Source organism: Rhinolophus hipposideros (genome assembly GCF_964194185.1).
Source record: "Rhinolophus hipposideros genome assembly, chromosome: 12".
In the NCBI taxonomy this organism is placed as follows: domain Eukaryota; kingdom Metazoa; phylum Chordata; class Mammalia; order Chiroptera; family Rhinolophidae; genus Rhinolophus; species Rhinolophus hipposideros.
In genome coordinates, this window is record NC_138058.1 from 45,505,588 (window position 1) to 45,522,181 (window position 16,594).

Sequence of the window (16,594 nt, forward strand, 5' to 3'; positions counted from 1 at the left end):
TAGCAGGGCCAGCCTGGGGGAGCCTCCCAGCCTCACCTGAGGACAGCAGCTTGTGTGTTCGCAGGAAGCTGATAGCCAGCCGCATGATGGAGGCTTTGTCCAGGTGGGAGCTCACGCTGTGAGGCAGGGGCAGCTCGTGGGCCAGCTCATAGAAGACCTCCGTCTCCTTGCTTCGCCTGCACCTTGCCGCATCCCGGGACTTCTCCTTCCTTCTCTCGGAGCTGCTCCTAAATTGAGAGAGAAGAGGTTAGTCCCTGAAACATCACTGTCATCCTATCACATCCCTGACCAAGACATGCCCAGGGCCCCCCAAACCACGGTACAGCCAAACTGTCCCATGGAACCTCTCTGGGCTCACGCCCGTCGTCGGAGCCACACACCGCCTGCTTTCTATGGTCAGTTGCATGTTTCTGTCTTCTTAACCACCTTCCTCTTCCTGTAGGCCCACGGGGTCCAGGACAGGGCTTCACGGGCTTAGGCAGACTTGACAATTAAATTCATCCACTGGCCAACGCCGTGGACCTGGCCCTGGGTTATCTGGGCACTGAGGTGAAGATGCGGTGATGGGAAGGCAAGTGTGAAGAACTATGGCCAGTGACCCAAGCGGCTGTGTCAAAGGCTCTGGAACACAAGATGAAACCTGGTTCAAGGTCCTCTTTCTAGATAAAAGGCACTAAGGAAAAATTAAGTCCAGTACTGAATCTTAGATCCCATTTTGTATTGGAGTGATTTCCATGGTAAAAATCGAAAATGCCATGAGAGCCCAAAAAGAACAGTCCACCAATCCGTTACGCGGGTGACCCCAAGTGCACACCTAGCAAAGGTTACAGAGGAGTGAGCACACACACGTTTTCTTTCTAATCCTGCCAGCCTAGGTTACTAGCCTGTTACTTTAGCTTCTTTAATTCTTACACTACCGTTCGAAGTTATTATTATTATTATTCCTAATTTATAGACGAGGAAATAGGTTCACAGGGGCTAATCTACCTGCAGCCTCTTGGCAGGTAAATGGGGAAGTGGGTCAGGTGGGCCCCAGAATTCAGGCTCTTAGCCATGGGTAGCTCTCTTCTCTCTAAACAAAAATGTTAACAGTTTCAGGATGGTGAGGTTAGGGGGAGTTTATTTCTTCACCTTTATCTGTATTTTCTTATATTTCTATAAATAACCTGTACTGTACAGATATTAAATGAGTTGTTTTCGTTTTGTTTTTTTTCACCCTGTCCAATGCCGTGCACGGCTCTCAGAGCCTTATCCAATCAGTCGCGGCTCCCTCTGTCCTCCCTCTGAGGTTTCCAAACTAGGGGCTGCTGCTCCTTTTGTTTGACTTTGGAGCCTGTTATCTAGACAGATAATCAATATTTGGGGGTTCATGGAATGCTGACATGCCTTTCAAACCCTTCAAGTTTTGGGGTAGAGGCACTGGTTTGCTTCCTTTTAAAAAATAGAACATCTAGCAATCTGAACAGATTTTTAAGCACCATGTATTCAAACTGCGGAATGTCCAATAGCTGTTGATGAACAAGAAGGGCCTTCAGAAAAATTGTGAAATGGGTGAAATTGTTTTTCTTGTCCCATCTCTTTCTTCTGTTTTCTTTACCTAATCCTTGTTCCCTCATCTCCCCCTGACTTCCAATTTCCAGAACTCTCCCCCTGCATCCCACCCATCTCCAGCCTCTCAGACCTGCCCTGGGGATCAAGTCGCTTTTGCACCAAACCATTACCGACACTTTGTATGTTAGCCCCTCCCACTTGTATTTTAGTCCTGACCTCCAACTGTGGAGCAAAAGCAATTGTTCAAGGTTTGTAGTTTTCCTGGCACAGGAAAGGAGGGTGGGAAGGGAACAGGACACCAAAACTTTACCCATCATGCCTGTGTGTCCTGAGAGCCCGGTAAAGGAGAGCCAGTGTCTTTAAGATGTTATATGCCATCCTGCAGCACCAACCCTTGCACTCTCTGACACATGATCAATCTTCAGGGCATCTAGAGAAGCCATGCTGGGGTGGAGAGATCCCGACATAGGCTGTGAAATTAACGCCAATGTCTACATGAACAGAGTTTCCCTTTGCCATTGCCCCTTTCTTAGAGTGGAAGAGCAGACAAGACAGAGAACCAAGTGGGGGAAAAGCAGTCTGAAGTCAGTGCTCTGTCTGGCAATGGCATTTGACATTTGAGTCTTACTATGTTCCCTGGACAATGCAAACATTTATTGACACCTACTTTTGTGCCTGGCATTGTACCAAGAACCCTACATTATATTACCTCATTATAATCCTCCTAACAACACACTATGGTAGGTATTGTGAACACAGGTTACACATGTGGAATCTGAGGCTCAGACGCAAAATGTAAGTTGCCCAAGATCACAAAGTGAATGCCTGCATAAGCCCTTGAAGACTGTATAGTCAGTGAGCAGACTCTTAGAATTCTTGAGACACATGGATGCGGCCTGTTTAATTCCATCCTCACAAACTACATGTGAGATGGGCAAGACAGGCATTGTTGCTGTCCCCATTTCACAGATCTAGAAACTGAGGCCCAACCCAGTTAAGTGACTCACAAAGGGCAATCTAGCTAATTAGTGGTAGAGCTAGGGCTAGAACCCATCTCTTCCTAGGTCAATACACTTTCCACTGCTTAATGGTAGGAGACAGTGACGTTAGCAAGACATAAAGAAACAGCAATATCTTAACACTTAGAAAAAGATTGAGAATCTCACGCAGTCTCTTGGTTTTAAAGTCATGAGCTCCATTTTAGCTACCCTGTTTTTACAGTTGCACTCTGGGGACTGACACCACTTTAATTAGATTATCTAGTGTAACTTGACACAGCCCAGAGATATCTGTCTAATGTTGACTTTTGGAAGAACAGACAAAAATGCGTAACACTGCCATGATTTAATTAGTAACACTGAAGAACAAGTATAATTAATGCTAAGTGTGAAGGTAAGACCTCCCTAAGTCCAACTGATGCATATACAATCTACTTCCTTACACAATTTATCGCAGGTTAGGTTTCTTCACAAATAGAACAGGGGACTGGAAGCTAGGAGAACTGATGTTTTAATATATTGGCTACAGGACTATCCAGATATCTGAGTTTGGACAAGAAACTACATTCTTTGTACACTGATAGCCTCATCTATAAAATGAGAGAGCTCTCATGTCTTAGTTATCAGGATCAAACGAGACGAGTGTAAAAGGGTTGGCAGTCTAGGCATACCTCACTTTATTGTACTCCACAGATGTTGCAGTTTTTTATAAAATGAAGGCAAGAACTACTACCAGCAAAAAGATTGCAACTCACTTTTTTACGGTATTTGTTGCTGTTTCTTTATTTTTTGCTAAAGCCATTATCTCCTACCATTGGGGTAGTCTGGAACCAAACCTACACTGTCTCCGAGGTATGCCTGTACTAGAAAGCGCTCTACAAATGAAAACCATCAAGACAGATAATAACGATCCCATTATCTGGCTAATCTGAGCATTAATCACATTCAGACTTTGGCCAAAACAGCTGCTCTTCATCGCCAAATCAGTGCTGTCTTGAGGCTGGAGATGATTTGCCGTCAGCTCTTTGTGTCATGTTGCTGAACCCCCTTAGGTCAATGAGGCTTTGTTTCCTAAAATACTTGCACTTTATTTTCTCTCCCCAGATGGGTGATAGAATGAACTGCAATAGACCAGGGTTTTTTTTGTTGTTTGTTTTTAAATGACAATTCTAGACATGGCATGTTAGAATTCTCCAGTTTCTTGTAAAAAAAAAAAGAAAAATTATCCTAAGTTTTTCAAATCATCAGAAAAGATTCCAAAATTTATTTCTTACTCCAAATTGCTCTTTCTACAAAGTTCCTGCTCCTATCTTTCTTGGTGACCCGCCTGTGACCACAGGGTGGTCCTACACAATATTTCATATATGGAACACACAGCAGAAACCGGGCCCTGGTTCACTGCATCCTTGTGCAGACCCAGAAGTGTTTACTGAGCTCTGGGCTGGACCCTGTGGAACTGTAGAGTGGACAAGGCATACATTCCTTGTTCTCAAGGAGAATGAAGTCTAGTTAGGAAGCCAATAACTTGAAGCATTTCTATTAATGACAGAAATAAGCACAGGCAATAAACAGTATAGGTGGTTAAGATAAGAAACAGGCTGGTGTGAGCAATAAAGGTCAGCGAAGGCTACTCGGGGAGGCAGGAAGGATTTCAGCTGATCCTAGGACAAACGACAACTATAGTGTTTGAGGGCATTTTTCCTCCACGTATGTTATCTCACATAATAAGTCTCCCAATAACACGGAGAGATAGGAACTATCATTCCCATTGAATAGATGAAGAAGCAGAGATGTAGAGAGATTAAGTAATTTGCTAAAAGATACTGTGGCGCACCTCTTTCTTCTGGGTCTATGATCAAAGTTTTCTCCACTGGTAAAAAGGAAACTCACTGAATACCTTCAACGGCACAGTGCTGTGTTAGAGACTTGCCCACAAACCGGATGTTGATATACAGGATGGGAGGAAGAGGAGGCTTAAGATTTGGAAAAGAGACAGTGACATAAAGATTCCGTGGGAGGAGATTCTGTCCTTAAGTGACACCCACTGACCTTGGGAAAAACCCCGGAACCTTAAGAGTAGGATTAAGAACCAATACATGAGTTCGAATGGGGTGTGAGTAGGAAGAAGGGGAGTCAGTGTAGTGGGCCTTCACAGAAGGCTGCCTCCACGACCGCAGTGCTGCAGGGTGCTGAGGTGTGATCAGCAGTGACGCCATAGAGTTCCAGAGAAGCTGCGGGTCCAACCTGCAGGTTTGCCTCTCTCCATGCTGCTGGCGGAAAACAGCAGTTTCTGTCTTTTTGTTTTCTTTGGACATCTGAATATACACCAATTTATACTTAGTCTCCCCAAGTTGGAAACTCAAAGTCTGAAACATTGAATCCCAACTCAGGGAAGCAACCACTTAAGGAACAGGCAGCCAGTCAAAAGAAAAAACAAAGCTGGCGGTCCTAAAGCTCCAACAGGGTATACGTTACAACTCAGCCAGGAAAAACCTCTTATTCCAGAGCTTCATTATCTTAAAAATGTCTCAACTTTTGGGTCACTGCTCCGGACCTGGTTTAGGGAACCCTCACGTCAGTCATTGAACCGTTATCGGTTCTTGGTTAAGATGACCCTGGTTTCTGACTTGTAGGTGAACACAGCCTGGTGGGGGGCCTCCAAGATGTCACCAGTTGCACCAAGGGGGTTGGCTGCTTAATTAGCTATAGTCTCCCGACCTTTAGCATGTCAGGACTCCTATGCCTAATGCCCATGAATCATCAGGGTACCAAGACAATATGCCTGTCACCTGGAAGGTTAGCTGCTTAGAAGCAGCATGGATTTTAGGAGGTCAAGGAGAGAGACTGAAGCTAATCAAGCCATTTTAGATCAGTCTTTTGTTGGTGGTAAAATTCTAAGGGGATGTCAACTTGGAGGCGCTGTGAATAGAGGAAATGAAGGTCAAAAGCAATGGGGAGGCTGAGCGGCTGCTGCACAAGGGCTGCCTGAGGGAGGAACACACCAGCCGCAGGGCCCAGAGATCACAGGACAAGTGGCAGGTCCGCACACCTATGGGGTGACAGCTGAGTGGATTAAATTACAGCAGAACCAAAGCGGGTGCTTCTCAACCTTGGGTGCTCACTGCAATCATCAGAGGCGCCTTAAAAACTGATGCCTGGGTCCTCTGTGGACTCACCCCAGAGATTCCAATGTCATAGATCTGGGGTGCAGCCTGAGCACTAGGGGTTTAAAGCTTCGCTCGTGATTCTCAAGTGCAGCCAGGGATAAGAACAACTGTGGCAAAGCAGTCAGCTTTAAAATAAAAAGGCCTCTTTTCTATTTTTATTTTTTGGTGTAAAGCAAAAGAAACTGATATTTACTGAGCACAGGGGCTAGGTACGTTTCATCAACAATCTGATCAGCTCCTCACTTAAATTATGCAGTGTTTTTGGTCCCAATTTTGTAGAGCAAGGGTGCACAACTTTCGCCTGCAGCAGACTCACCTGGAGGCTTATTGAACCACAGGTTTCTGAGCCCGTGATCATATGTCTCTGGAGGATTGACACCTAGGTCGGTTTCTTAAACCTCACCACATACTTTCCCTCTGAAACGCACTGTGTTCACACTCACTATAGCCAGCAAATTTGAAGTCAGCATGCTAAATTAAACAATTATTTGCCTGGGAGCTCGTGTGACCATCACCGTACCAGACCCATGGCTGACAGAAAGAGGGAGGTGAAAATAGGCAGGCAGAGATTTGCATAGATACCACACAAAAGGCAGCTGCCCCTCAAGGTAGCCATCTTGGGAAGGTACAGACTTGATTTCCTGTGAAGTGTTTGGGGAGGTCTGTTAAGAATTAGTTGCAGAGCCACACAAGAAAATCAGTCATAACATTGCACAGAACATGCTTCATTTTAAATCCCCCCAAAACATTACCCTATTTACCCACCCCCTGTAGTCGCCAGATTTAGCTGTGGATGGAATTTGATTGTTTGAAAGAATAAAATGTGCCCTCAAAGATAAAGCTTTGCCACAATTGAAGGTTTTCAAAGGAATGGTCTTTGGCTCAGACGGCAATGCCAAAGGAGGGGCAAAAATGTTTTAGAAGAGGGCGGTATTCTGGTGACCAACTTTCTGGGGACATTCTGGTGTCTTTCTAAAGGCAGTAGTGATTAATTGGGAAATCTATTATATAGAGGAGGAAAAGGCATCAATGTTAGCCAGTCAAAATAGAAGAAATCAAATTAGCAAATTCAGGAGGTACTGGACAGAACAGACAGACCCAGACAAGGGGAAGAAGGCATCCATGAGGAACATGGTCTCTACCCTGAAAGAGACCACCGCCCAACTTGGAGATAAGGCTAATACCTCAGACTAGTGTATCAAAAGTCCAAAGAGAAGGGACACAAAGAGGAGGTGAGGGCCGGAATGGTTAAAACAGGAATGGATGTTTTCACTCACTCCTTCCCTGCAGGAGGAATCCTGAAAAGTGTCTCATACCTCAACCTCCCAATCGCCCCTCCTCTGGGGCCGAGGGCCCGGCTCCCTGACTCACCCTGATGGCCTGTGCCCCTGGACAGAGGGCCTGGATTGCATTCAGAGCTGACAGTAATGTCTGGGGCCTACCCAACATGGCCCTCTAATAGTCAATTCTGCTTGGGGCCCATGAAGATGCTTATCTGGTGGCCTTCTCTGCTCCAGGCAGCCTCGGAAAAGAGCAGCAGATCCAATTACCAGCAGCCCTATAGGTACAGTCCATCTGGGGCTCCAGATAACCCAGCTCCTTATATAATTGGAGGACGTGTGCAGTCCCCAGCCCAGCTGGGGAAAGCCATGCATGTACAGGGGTAACGGTGACAAACTTGTCCCTGTGCTTAGCTTCACCAAGCCCAAGCCATAGCAGGGTTCTCTTTATTCAACATATTAGTGAGTAATATCTCTACATTTGTATCACTCATTACAAAGCACTTTATAAGTAAATCTGTAAATCTTAGCCGGTCGGATAGAAAGAACATATACTATGATGGTCATTTTAGAGATGAGGAATATTGAGGCTCAGAAAGGTAATGGGAATGTGTGGAGTTGGAACAAAACTCTGACTTTGAGCTCTGACTCTCACAGAAACAGAGAGCCCATTGCCAACCAGCATTAGGCATGACACATAACTGGAAGTAGACCTTCATTATGCATTACCATCTCATAACCTAGTTTATCTTAACAGGTCATTTCCTTTTAAAAAATGTCTAGATGGAAATAAGGGTAACCCATATTTAGTGTAGGCAACTTTGAAAATACAGAAAGGTCTAAAGAAAGAACACTGAAATCTCATTGGATTTATGGCTTGTCACTTAACATTGAATCACATTTTAAAGAACTCTTTAAACATATGGATAACAGCCAGTGACATAATATTGTATGGCTGGATCATCAACAAATCTTGATGATGGTTCAGACACTTTCTAATTTCTAGCTATTATAAATAACACGATGATATCTATCTTTGCATCAGGTCTTGCTTTTCCTTTTTTTTATAATAAAAGATGACACACATCCATCTTGCTGCTGGTTCCCCACACTTTCCTCCCAGTAATCTCCTGGGGACGTTGAGGAGATGGGTTTGGCAACATCAGCACTGTCAGGACCACGGCCACCATTCCTGAATGTGGAGCCCTGGAGGAGGTGACGCAGAGAGCGGCATCAGGTGGAAGGACAGGGGGATGTGCACACCGTCTCAGCAACTTTCCCTGGCCAGTCACTGATTCCCGTAGGCTTCCTCTTTCCCTCATGCCATATCCAAGTTAAAGCATCTGAAGAGAGACGACCAACTCTACTGCAGTTGTAGAACCCAGTTCTGTGAAGACGGCCACTCTTGTTGGTCAGCAGGACCTCATCGCCCCATGTAAAAAAGTGTCCTTTCCACCTACCCATCTCTCACCATATCCAGTGCACTGATGGAGAAGCCTCGGTGGCATCTGCACCCAGGAAAAGGGGAAGACAGCTAGCAGCCACAGCAGGCATTTGCTTGGCCATCCATTGTTCTCTCTGACCTCGAGGCCTGCTACTGCCCAACCCCTACACTGTGCAGACTCCAGCTGAGGGTCTACCTGGCTCCAGCTATCCAAGAGATGGCTGCTGCTATTGCAGCTAGGAGAAAACCACATGTAATACTTGTAGATTGATAAAGAACTCTCATCACTGCCTCTGACGTAATCCTGAAACAATCGCATGAAGTAGTTATGGTCTCAAGCCCATTTTATATATGAGGAAACCGACCCCAAGGCTGTTAGTGACATGTTTAGTGTCTCCCAGTGATGGCGCCAGCACTCACTCCCATCATTTGACTCTAAATTCCATATTCTTGATTGCAATTGGGCAACCTTCCCCAAAATGCCTATAAGAAGGGCCCTCTTGCGGGTTCAAAAGGTTTAGCTGAGCTGGTTTTATCGGGGGGGTGAAGTCCCCAAAGGACACTTAATTTGATGAGCTCTTGATCTGGAAAGCAGCAAAGGGGATATCCTGGTCACCTTCTTGCCCTAGGTCAGCCTCAATTGACAAACCAAGCCCAGTGGAATCGTTTTTCTCTGCTGGGAGATGTCTGTCTTAAAAAAAAAAAAAAAAAAGTACTTACTTGGCGAGGCCCGTCTACAGATGCCACAGGGTAAGGGTTTCATTCTCACTAGACTATTTTCTTTGGTGCCACTACTCTGGGCTTGTTTCCCCCCACACAAGCTGTGATCAGGTCTGGTTTAGGGTTTGTCCTTCAGACTTTCTCCTTTGGATCCCACACGCTTCCAACAGCACAATCGGTGGTCTGGCTCAAGCCATTCTGTGTGCACCGCCATCCTGTGCCTACGACAGACACTGCCTTCAGCTAAGAATGTTGACAAAGAAATTGCACAAATAAAAGGAAAGAGACAAAAGCGTCCGAGATGTAAAACGGATTCCCCAGCATAAAAGAAGCATTCTCTCTGGAGCGAGCGGGGAGCAGTTTACCACCCCATAGATGCTGAAACCTAGGTCCCGCTCCATCCCAACCCCATGACCTTCCTGGAGGACACACACTTCACTGCCTTGGCCTGTCTAAACCACTCTCCTCGTTCAGGACCTCCCACAGTCCATGTTCTCTAGGAAGGCCTCCCCTCTGCTGACCTCTCTGCACCCCACTTCAGAGATCCTGCACTGCGAGATCCAGGCCCATGCTGCTCTCCAGTTTACTTCACTTCTGTAGCTTTTGTCTGCCTAACTGGACCACACATTCTTGAGGGAGGGGGCCCCATCATCTCTTTGGTGACCTCTAGAGCATAAAGAATACAGAGTGGTACAAATGGAAGGCACTGGACAAAAACCACTTAAATGAATTGTTCCATAAATTTCTCAAAATCGCTCAGTGCTCTAGATCGTTCATAAGAATTCTACTCTAATTCTTAATCAGAATAAAAAGTTTCCTTCTGGGAAGAGCCATAGTGCAGAGATACTATGTGTGTGTGTGTGTGTGTGTGTGTGTGTATGTGTGTGTGTGTGTGTGTGTGTGTTCCCAACTGTGAATCACATCTGGGGAGTCTGAAGTAGTGCCATCGACAGTTGCCCGTGTTCACATAGACCAGCACTTCTCAGACTTAACTGTGTACACGAATCACCCAAGATCTTGTTACAATGCAGTTTCTAACTGAGTGGGTCTGGGCTGGGGCCTGCGACTCTGCATTTCTTACAACCTCCCAGATGATGTTAATTCTACTGGTCTGTGAGCACATTTGGAGTAGAAAGAGACCCAGACCCAGGGACACCTGAGATCTTGAGACCAAGGACACAATGGAGATGCCAACATCTGGCAGGCTTAGTGCTACCCTCATGCCATCCTTATCCAAAGCCACCTGAAGTCTAACAAGCCAGGTCTCCTGCCAGGAAGAATCTTACTCTTTTTTTTTTTTTTTTAATATTTCTTTATGGGATTTCACTAAGCCCTACTTTGATGTCTCTTCCTTCATGTCTTCTCTACCTCTATCATCTCATCCCTTCTTATTTCTTAGAATTTCATCCTCAGGGCCAGTTCCTGGGCTTCCTTGGCTACCCTCTCCCCCTTCTCCAAGGGGTTTCTTGCCCACATTACTCACAAGGCCCCCCCCACCCCCATCTGTCTGGATTTTCTATGCAAACCTCCTGCTGCTATACCTGGACTTGTAAGTACCTTGGTGCCTTGGGGGTGGGGGGCACAGACATGACATCCTTCACATGACCTTGGCCCACGGCAGACAAACAGGGTAAATATTTGCTAATTGAGTGTAAGGACAACTCAAGTGTGCCTTTTACTCTTCTCCTTTCCCTCTCAGGGAGGACAGAAAACGTGATCCCAGCTGCCTTGGCCTCCATCCCCAGCTCCTGAGGCCTTGCTCCTCTCCCGGGAGCTGCAGCTGGGCCAGCTTAGATTTTAGGTCTCGGCAGCAACTCTTCCCTTCAGTGAAGAGTTAAAGCGTTGGGAAGGCTGCTTCCCACTTGGAAATCTCCATTTCCTCATGCAGCGTGAACAAGAGAACATCTATGGACAGAGGCTGAGCGAGCCAACTGCACAGGGAGTGAACTCACTCTGAATGGGGCTCTTCTAACACCCGCCAAGTCAAGTCATTAAGATGCCATCCCTGAGGTGCAGCCCCCAGCGTCACCTCTAGCTATCCCCCTGAAGCCTGAATGGTGAGCACAGAGCCTAGTAAAAGCAAGCTCTTTCATGAGCAGGGGAAGAGAGGACCTCTGCTTTTGCGTTAGAGGGGGTAGGGGTGCTGCAAATGTAGAGGTCCTCCTCTCTCCCACTGCCCCCCTTCACCACACTCAACTGAAATTAACCCCCTGATCTATGCAGAGTTGCCGAAACAATTGTTCCTCAAAAGGCAACCAAGGTGTGTGCGAAGGGGGTAATAACATTAGAGAAAATACGTGCAATGCCAAAAATAATCATCCTGTCACGAGAAGACGAGGAGTCACTGGGCCGCCTCAGGGGCGAGCAAGGTGTATTCAGGAAGGAGGGGGTAGAAATTACCCCGGCAGTGTTGTCAGATATGATATTCTGGGTGAAAATATTTTAAACGCCGTAACTGGAATAGACAATTGTCAGAGAGAGCTCTTTTGAAGTACAGGATATGATTTTCAAGGGTGAGCTCTCTCTTATTTCGGACACTTAAACTTCAAAGAAAATAACATTTGTTTGGTCTTTTAATCGGGATTAACGCTTAATCATATGCTAATAGAGGAATACCCTAGGATCTGCTTTACTAATCCCAATGTGAGGCCAGAACTTCCAGTGCCTGGTATTTGAAGCATTTCAAAAAGGCAAGAGAAGGGGGTGGGGGAAGCACAAAATCTCTTACTTTCCTCCCCCGAACCGGAACCCATAATCCCTTCTCTTTTTATTTTAAAAGAAGAGGGACAGCAAAAGCAAAGAAAAAGTGAAAGGAGCCCAGAGAGAATCTCAGAGACCCTTTCTCTCTGGGGCTTCCTTTAGAACCCCAATTTGCAGCTTACGTGGTCTCATGTCTAAAACTGTGGGATCTGATTCACGGCCACGGCCCCAGCACAAACCTGTGTTTTCTCCCAATTCTGCCCCGTCATACTACGATGAGAAGTAAGAGATTCACGCACATTTAGGAAGCTACACGCCGTTCCTTTGCAGAGGAGTCATCAAAAGCTATGGGAAATGCCAAAAAGTCTTTCCCAAGTTACTATCATGCTCTCGAATGATAATATGGAGCTATTTGGGAAATAGGGTTGTTTTTTCCCCTCAGCGGTAGCTTTTGCTCTCCACTCATTCAACAAATATTTATGAATTCCCCTTCACGTGCTGGGGCAGCAAGCCCTGGAATGAAACATGGAATGACTATTTCTGACCTCAGGAAGCCTGCAGAGAGAGTGAAGTCCTGAAGGACAGGCCTGGTGTCCGTGATGCAATGAGAGTGAGAGGAGGGGTCTGCAAGGCTGGACCTCCCAAGAGAGCTCAGTGCTGGAGGTGGGGCTTGACAGAGGACCAGGTATGAGAGGCACTCAGGAGGGCAGGAGGGCTGAGGACCAAGCTTCTGCTGGGGAATGAGCAGGGAGGCTGGCGGTCAGGAGACAGGGTGGAGGGCAGGAAAAGTCAGAGTGGGGAGAATGCATTCATTCCGCAAACACCGTTGAGTATCCACAAGGTACCAAGCACAGAGGAAGGCTTTCACCAACAAAAAGACTGGTAAATAAAGTCAGATGATCTGATGTCTGCCTCTGCCATTGACTAGTTAGTGGCTGATTTGCTAGGTGATGGGCAGGGCACAACCCAGCCTGGATTCCTCTTCTGCTGGTGGAGCTTTTGCCACACAGCAAGTATGAGCACCCCTTTTACGTGGCAGCAAAGCCAGGGGCTATGCGTCCTTTGTTAGGAGCTCTAAATATGGCAGCAACCCTTGGGTCACCACAGGCTGGAGCCTCCGTTCAGCCCACGGAGACCTCGGTGAGGCATTCTTGCTGAACAGTAACTCATAAATGCTACCCATGGGACAAAAAGCAAACTTTACTGAGGGCACATGCCTCCTCTGGCTCCAGTGGTGTTTTGTTTATTTTTAAAGACTTTAGTCCCAATATTTTTTTTAGTTGTTTCTCCTTCCCCTCACCTCTGTGACCACTGATCAAACAGAATACGATTCCAATCAGATCTCAGGGAGAGGAACAGTTCACCAGTCCACTGCCCTCCCCCCGCCCAAACCATTTCAGCATGTCACTCCCATATTTAAAAACAGGAATGGCTCCCTACCGCCCTCACAATGAGGTCCAAGCTCTAGATGCCCCTAGAGGTCTATCAACCCTGATCTTACTTTCCAACCCTAGCTCCCACAAGCTCACAGCACCCAATCTGCTCCAACCAGCCTACACTTTGCACCGCCACCCACCACTCAACACCCATCTGATACGAGGTATTCTTTTTTTCTACCTGAAATTCGATCCTGCTTTTCCTATATTCCATACTTGATAGTTTCAGAAATCACATAGGCCCACCACCTCCATGGAGATTGTGATCACTTGAGCCAGCCCACGTGGATCTCCCCTCCCACCCTGACCCTGAACGCCTGGAGAATTGATCTAAAGCACGAACTGCAAGGCAGCACCATCTCATTATTCCTTATCCTAAGGGTGTTCTCTGAGGGGAGAGGCACATTGTCAAACTTCTTACGTATCACACAGCCTGGTACTGTACCTTACCCCAACAATAGCAGTTCCGTCTAGCTCTCTCAGATACAGTACAGAGGGCTGGAGTGAAGGCTAAAGCAAGGCATGACCCCCCCACCCCCACCCCCAGCTGTAGGACTAGCATGGCGGAGGTATAATGCTTTGGTGCTTTCCTAAGGAAAACACCAAAGAAAGTGGGTTAATAAAAATGAGTGACAGTGGCTGCATTCATCGCTAGGTTACCAAATATCTGAGGACTCATCACTGTCCCCAGGAAACTGATCCCCATACTCTAAGGATGTTTTCATACAGAAGTTGCTGGCTGTGCCTGCTGGTCACATCACAGGGGGTATTCAGTGAGCTAGATGCCAGCCAGCTTCCACTGATACTGGTGAACAAGCCTGAACAGGGGCGGCCCCCTTCCCCCCACCACCACCGTTTCCGCCCCTCTCCTTCCCTCCCAATGAGACCAGGGAGGTTCTGCCTCTGATCCCAGCTCCTTGACACGCAGAACAATGTGTTGCCCAACACCACCCATTGCCCAAAGCGCTCACATCACATGTGTAGATGCCCTTCTTGGAGTCAGATTTCTGCCAGGGAGGATGCCAGGGTTTGGCCAGGGTGCCACCCTTTGGTGATGTAACATGGAGATGAGAAAATGGGCCAGGCCAAAAAAAAAGCCACTAAACACAAAAATCCTAAGGGTAAAAGCATCAAACAAATTAAAAACCTAATGACAACGTTAAAGTTCAGCATGACCCACACTTTGGAATAAACACTTTCCATTAGCCTAAACTTTTAATGTTTAAAAATCTAGTCTCCAAACCTCAATCTCATCCCCAAAACACACACCAGGCCAGGAGGGGGTTAATAAAATCCAGCTGCTCCCCTTATCTGGCTAACTTGCTAATGGCGAATCTCTGCCATGGAGATTCTATCAGTGATTTCTGCTAATCACTTTTATTAGAGATAATGTCATTTTTACTTCATTATCCAGTCCCACAGTCAAAGGGAAAACAAGTTGTATTTTTTCTGTGAAACGCCAGTTCGGTCCATTAACGCTGACAGGTGACAGCGAACTGAAACTCTTGGCCACACTTTTCAAGAGATTTTGTCAAAAGACTGGGCAGTTAACCCTTTGTCTCCTAAGCCGAGCAGAGCACCCACAGTAGCCTCTTCCCCTGCGACAATAAAGCAAAGGTTGGTTTCTATGTTTGTGCTACTCGCTGCCCTGACTGCTCAAGGAGGGAGCGTGGTTCCGCAGCCGTCGTTCTGCACACTCAGTTCTACCGGGCAGATAAATTAGTTGTATAACGTCCAGGCAGGCGAGTGCATTTGCACGGTTAATTCTACTTTGTGGAAAGCAATAATTAACATGTGAGTCAGCAGCAGAGAAAGACTTTAAGCCCAGGGAAAAAACAACCCCAAAGTCCCTGAAGCCTCAGAGGCCGCACCGTGTTCGATTAAACGATTTACAAGATTAGCCTGAGTGTAAGGAGACCTGAGCAGAGGGCGGTTGTGCAACTCCAGTGGCTCTCATGAGTCGTCTTTCAGCGATGCCTGAAACACTCCAAGTCCTGCTGCCACTGGGTACAAGGAAAGAGGTCACTTCTCCAGAATCAACTAAGAAATGCTCTTTTCTGTGTCCCTGCTTAGTTTTTTTCTCCTAATTGTTTATAAAATGCCAGACATGGCTTTAGTTTTATTGGAGTGATTTCTCCTCGACTCAGAGAGTGTGGCAAACCCAGGTGTCCTATACCCACCACCGTCGGCCAACCTCACAACTCTGTGGCACCTAGAACAAAGTTCTGAAGCAACCAGAGTTTTAAGAGCCATGCTTTCGCTAAAAGAGCAAGTATTCCTTTTCATTTTAGCATTTTTGCAAGAAGGGTGGCTCTTTGGAATTAATATCCCCTCTGATGGTTATGTTTGGGGAGCTTTAGCTTTCATGAATTAAACATGTGCTGAGAGTCGACTCTGTGCCGAGGACTGGGAATGCAGAAGACAAGACAGGTCTCTGACTGCAAAGCGTTGACAGCCTAGTGATGGGGACAGACAAGGAGACCAGGGCACAGGGCCAGACGGACTGCCTGGGCTTGGGGGCTCAGACACTTCCTGTGACCTGGGGCAAGATACTTAGGTTTTCCTAAACCTCAGTGTCCTGTAAAACAATCACTGTAAAAGTCCCTGCCTCCTAGAGCTCTTGTGAAGAATTATACATGTAGCATGCTTAGAAGGGTGCCTGACACACATGGTGTACTCGGCAGCGCTGAGATATTGCTGCAGAAGTCAGGAACAAGTGCTCTGGAAGCACAAAGGGTGCCATGACCCAAGGCAGGGACAAATGGAAGACTTGTGCTGGGCTTTCTTGGTGAGATTTTAAGGACAAACCCAAGTATCCAGGACAAAGAGGTAGTGAAGGGGTCCCAAGAAGATGGAGCAGAATCAGGCATGTGAGGCCCACTAAAGAAGCATTCAACTCAGGTTTTAGGGGCACAGGCCTTACCAATTGGAGCTGACCTCCAGAATGACAGCTGGGACCATCCCTCCCGAGGTGTCCCAAGGTGCCCTCAGCCAGAAGCAGAATCCTGGGTTAGCTGAACCATGGAGCAACCCTGTTGTGGCATTTCTTCTATTTTTGCATTTCTTGTGCTTTGACAATGAGATGATTGTGCGGATATTACAAGAGGTGATTATCTCCATGGGCACTGAGCCTGTTTTAGTGCAAAGACCTTGCCTTGCCAGAGCCAAGACTTCTGAGGTCACAGCTAACTTGCCAATTCTAGAGAACCTCTGACAAACCCGAAGGCCACTAGGGGACCTGCTCTTTGCAGGATGGCTTGTTTTAAAAGATAAGATGCATGAAACAGGTGTTTGACAT

The 16,594-nt window shown here is 46.7% G+C and overlaps 1 protein-coding gene across 1 annotated transcript in view; it reads right to left on the reverse strand.

The window, feature by feature from the left end:
- EPAS1 (endothelial PAS domain protein 1) overlaps positions 1 to 16,594 on the reverse strand; it is an 84,196-nt gene that overhangs the window by 37,769 nt on the left and 29,833 nt on the right. The window contains exon 2 of the mRNA XM_081068703.1: positions 37 to 227. Within this exon, the coding sequence (XP_080924829.1) occupies positions 37 to 227 (191 nt within the window). The remainder of the gene's footprint in view (positions 1 to 36; positions 228 to 16,594) is intronic.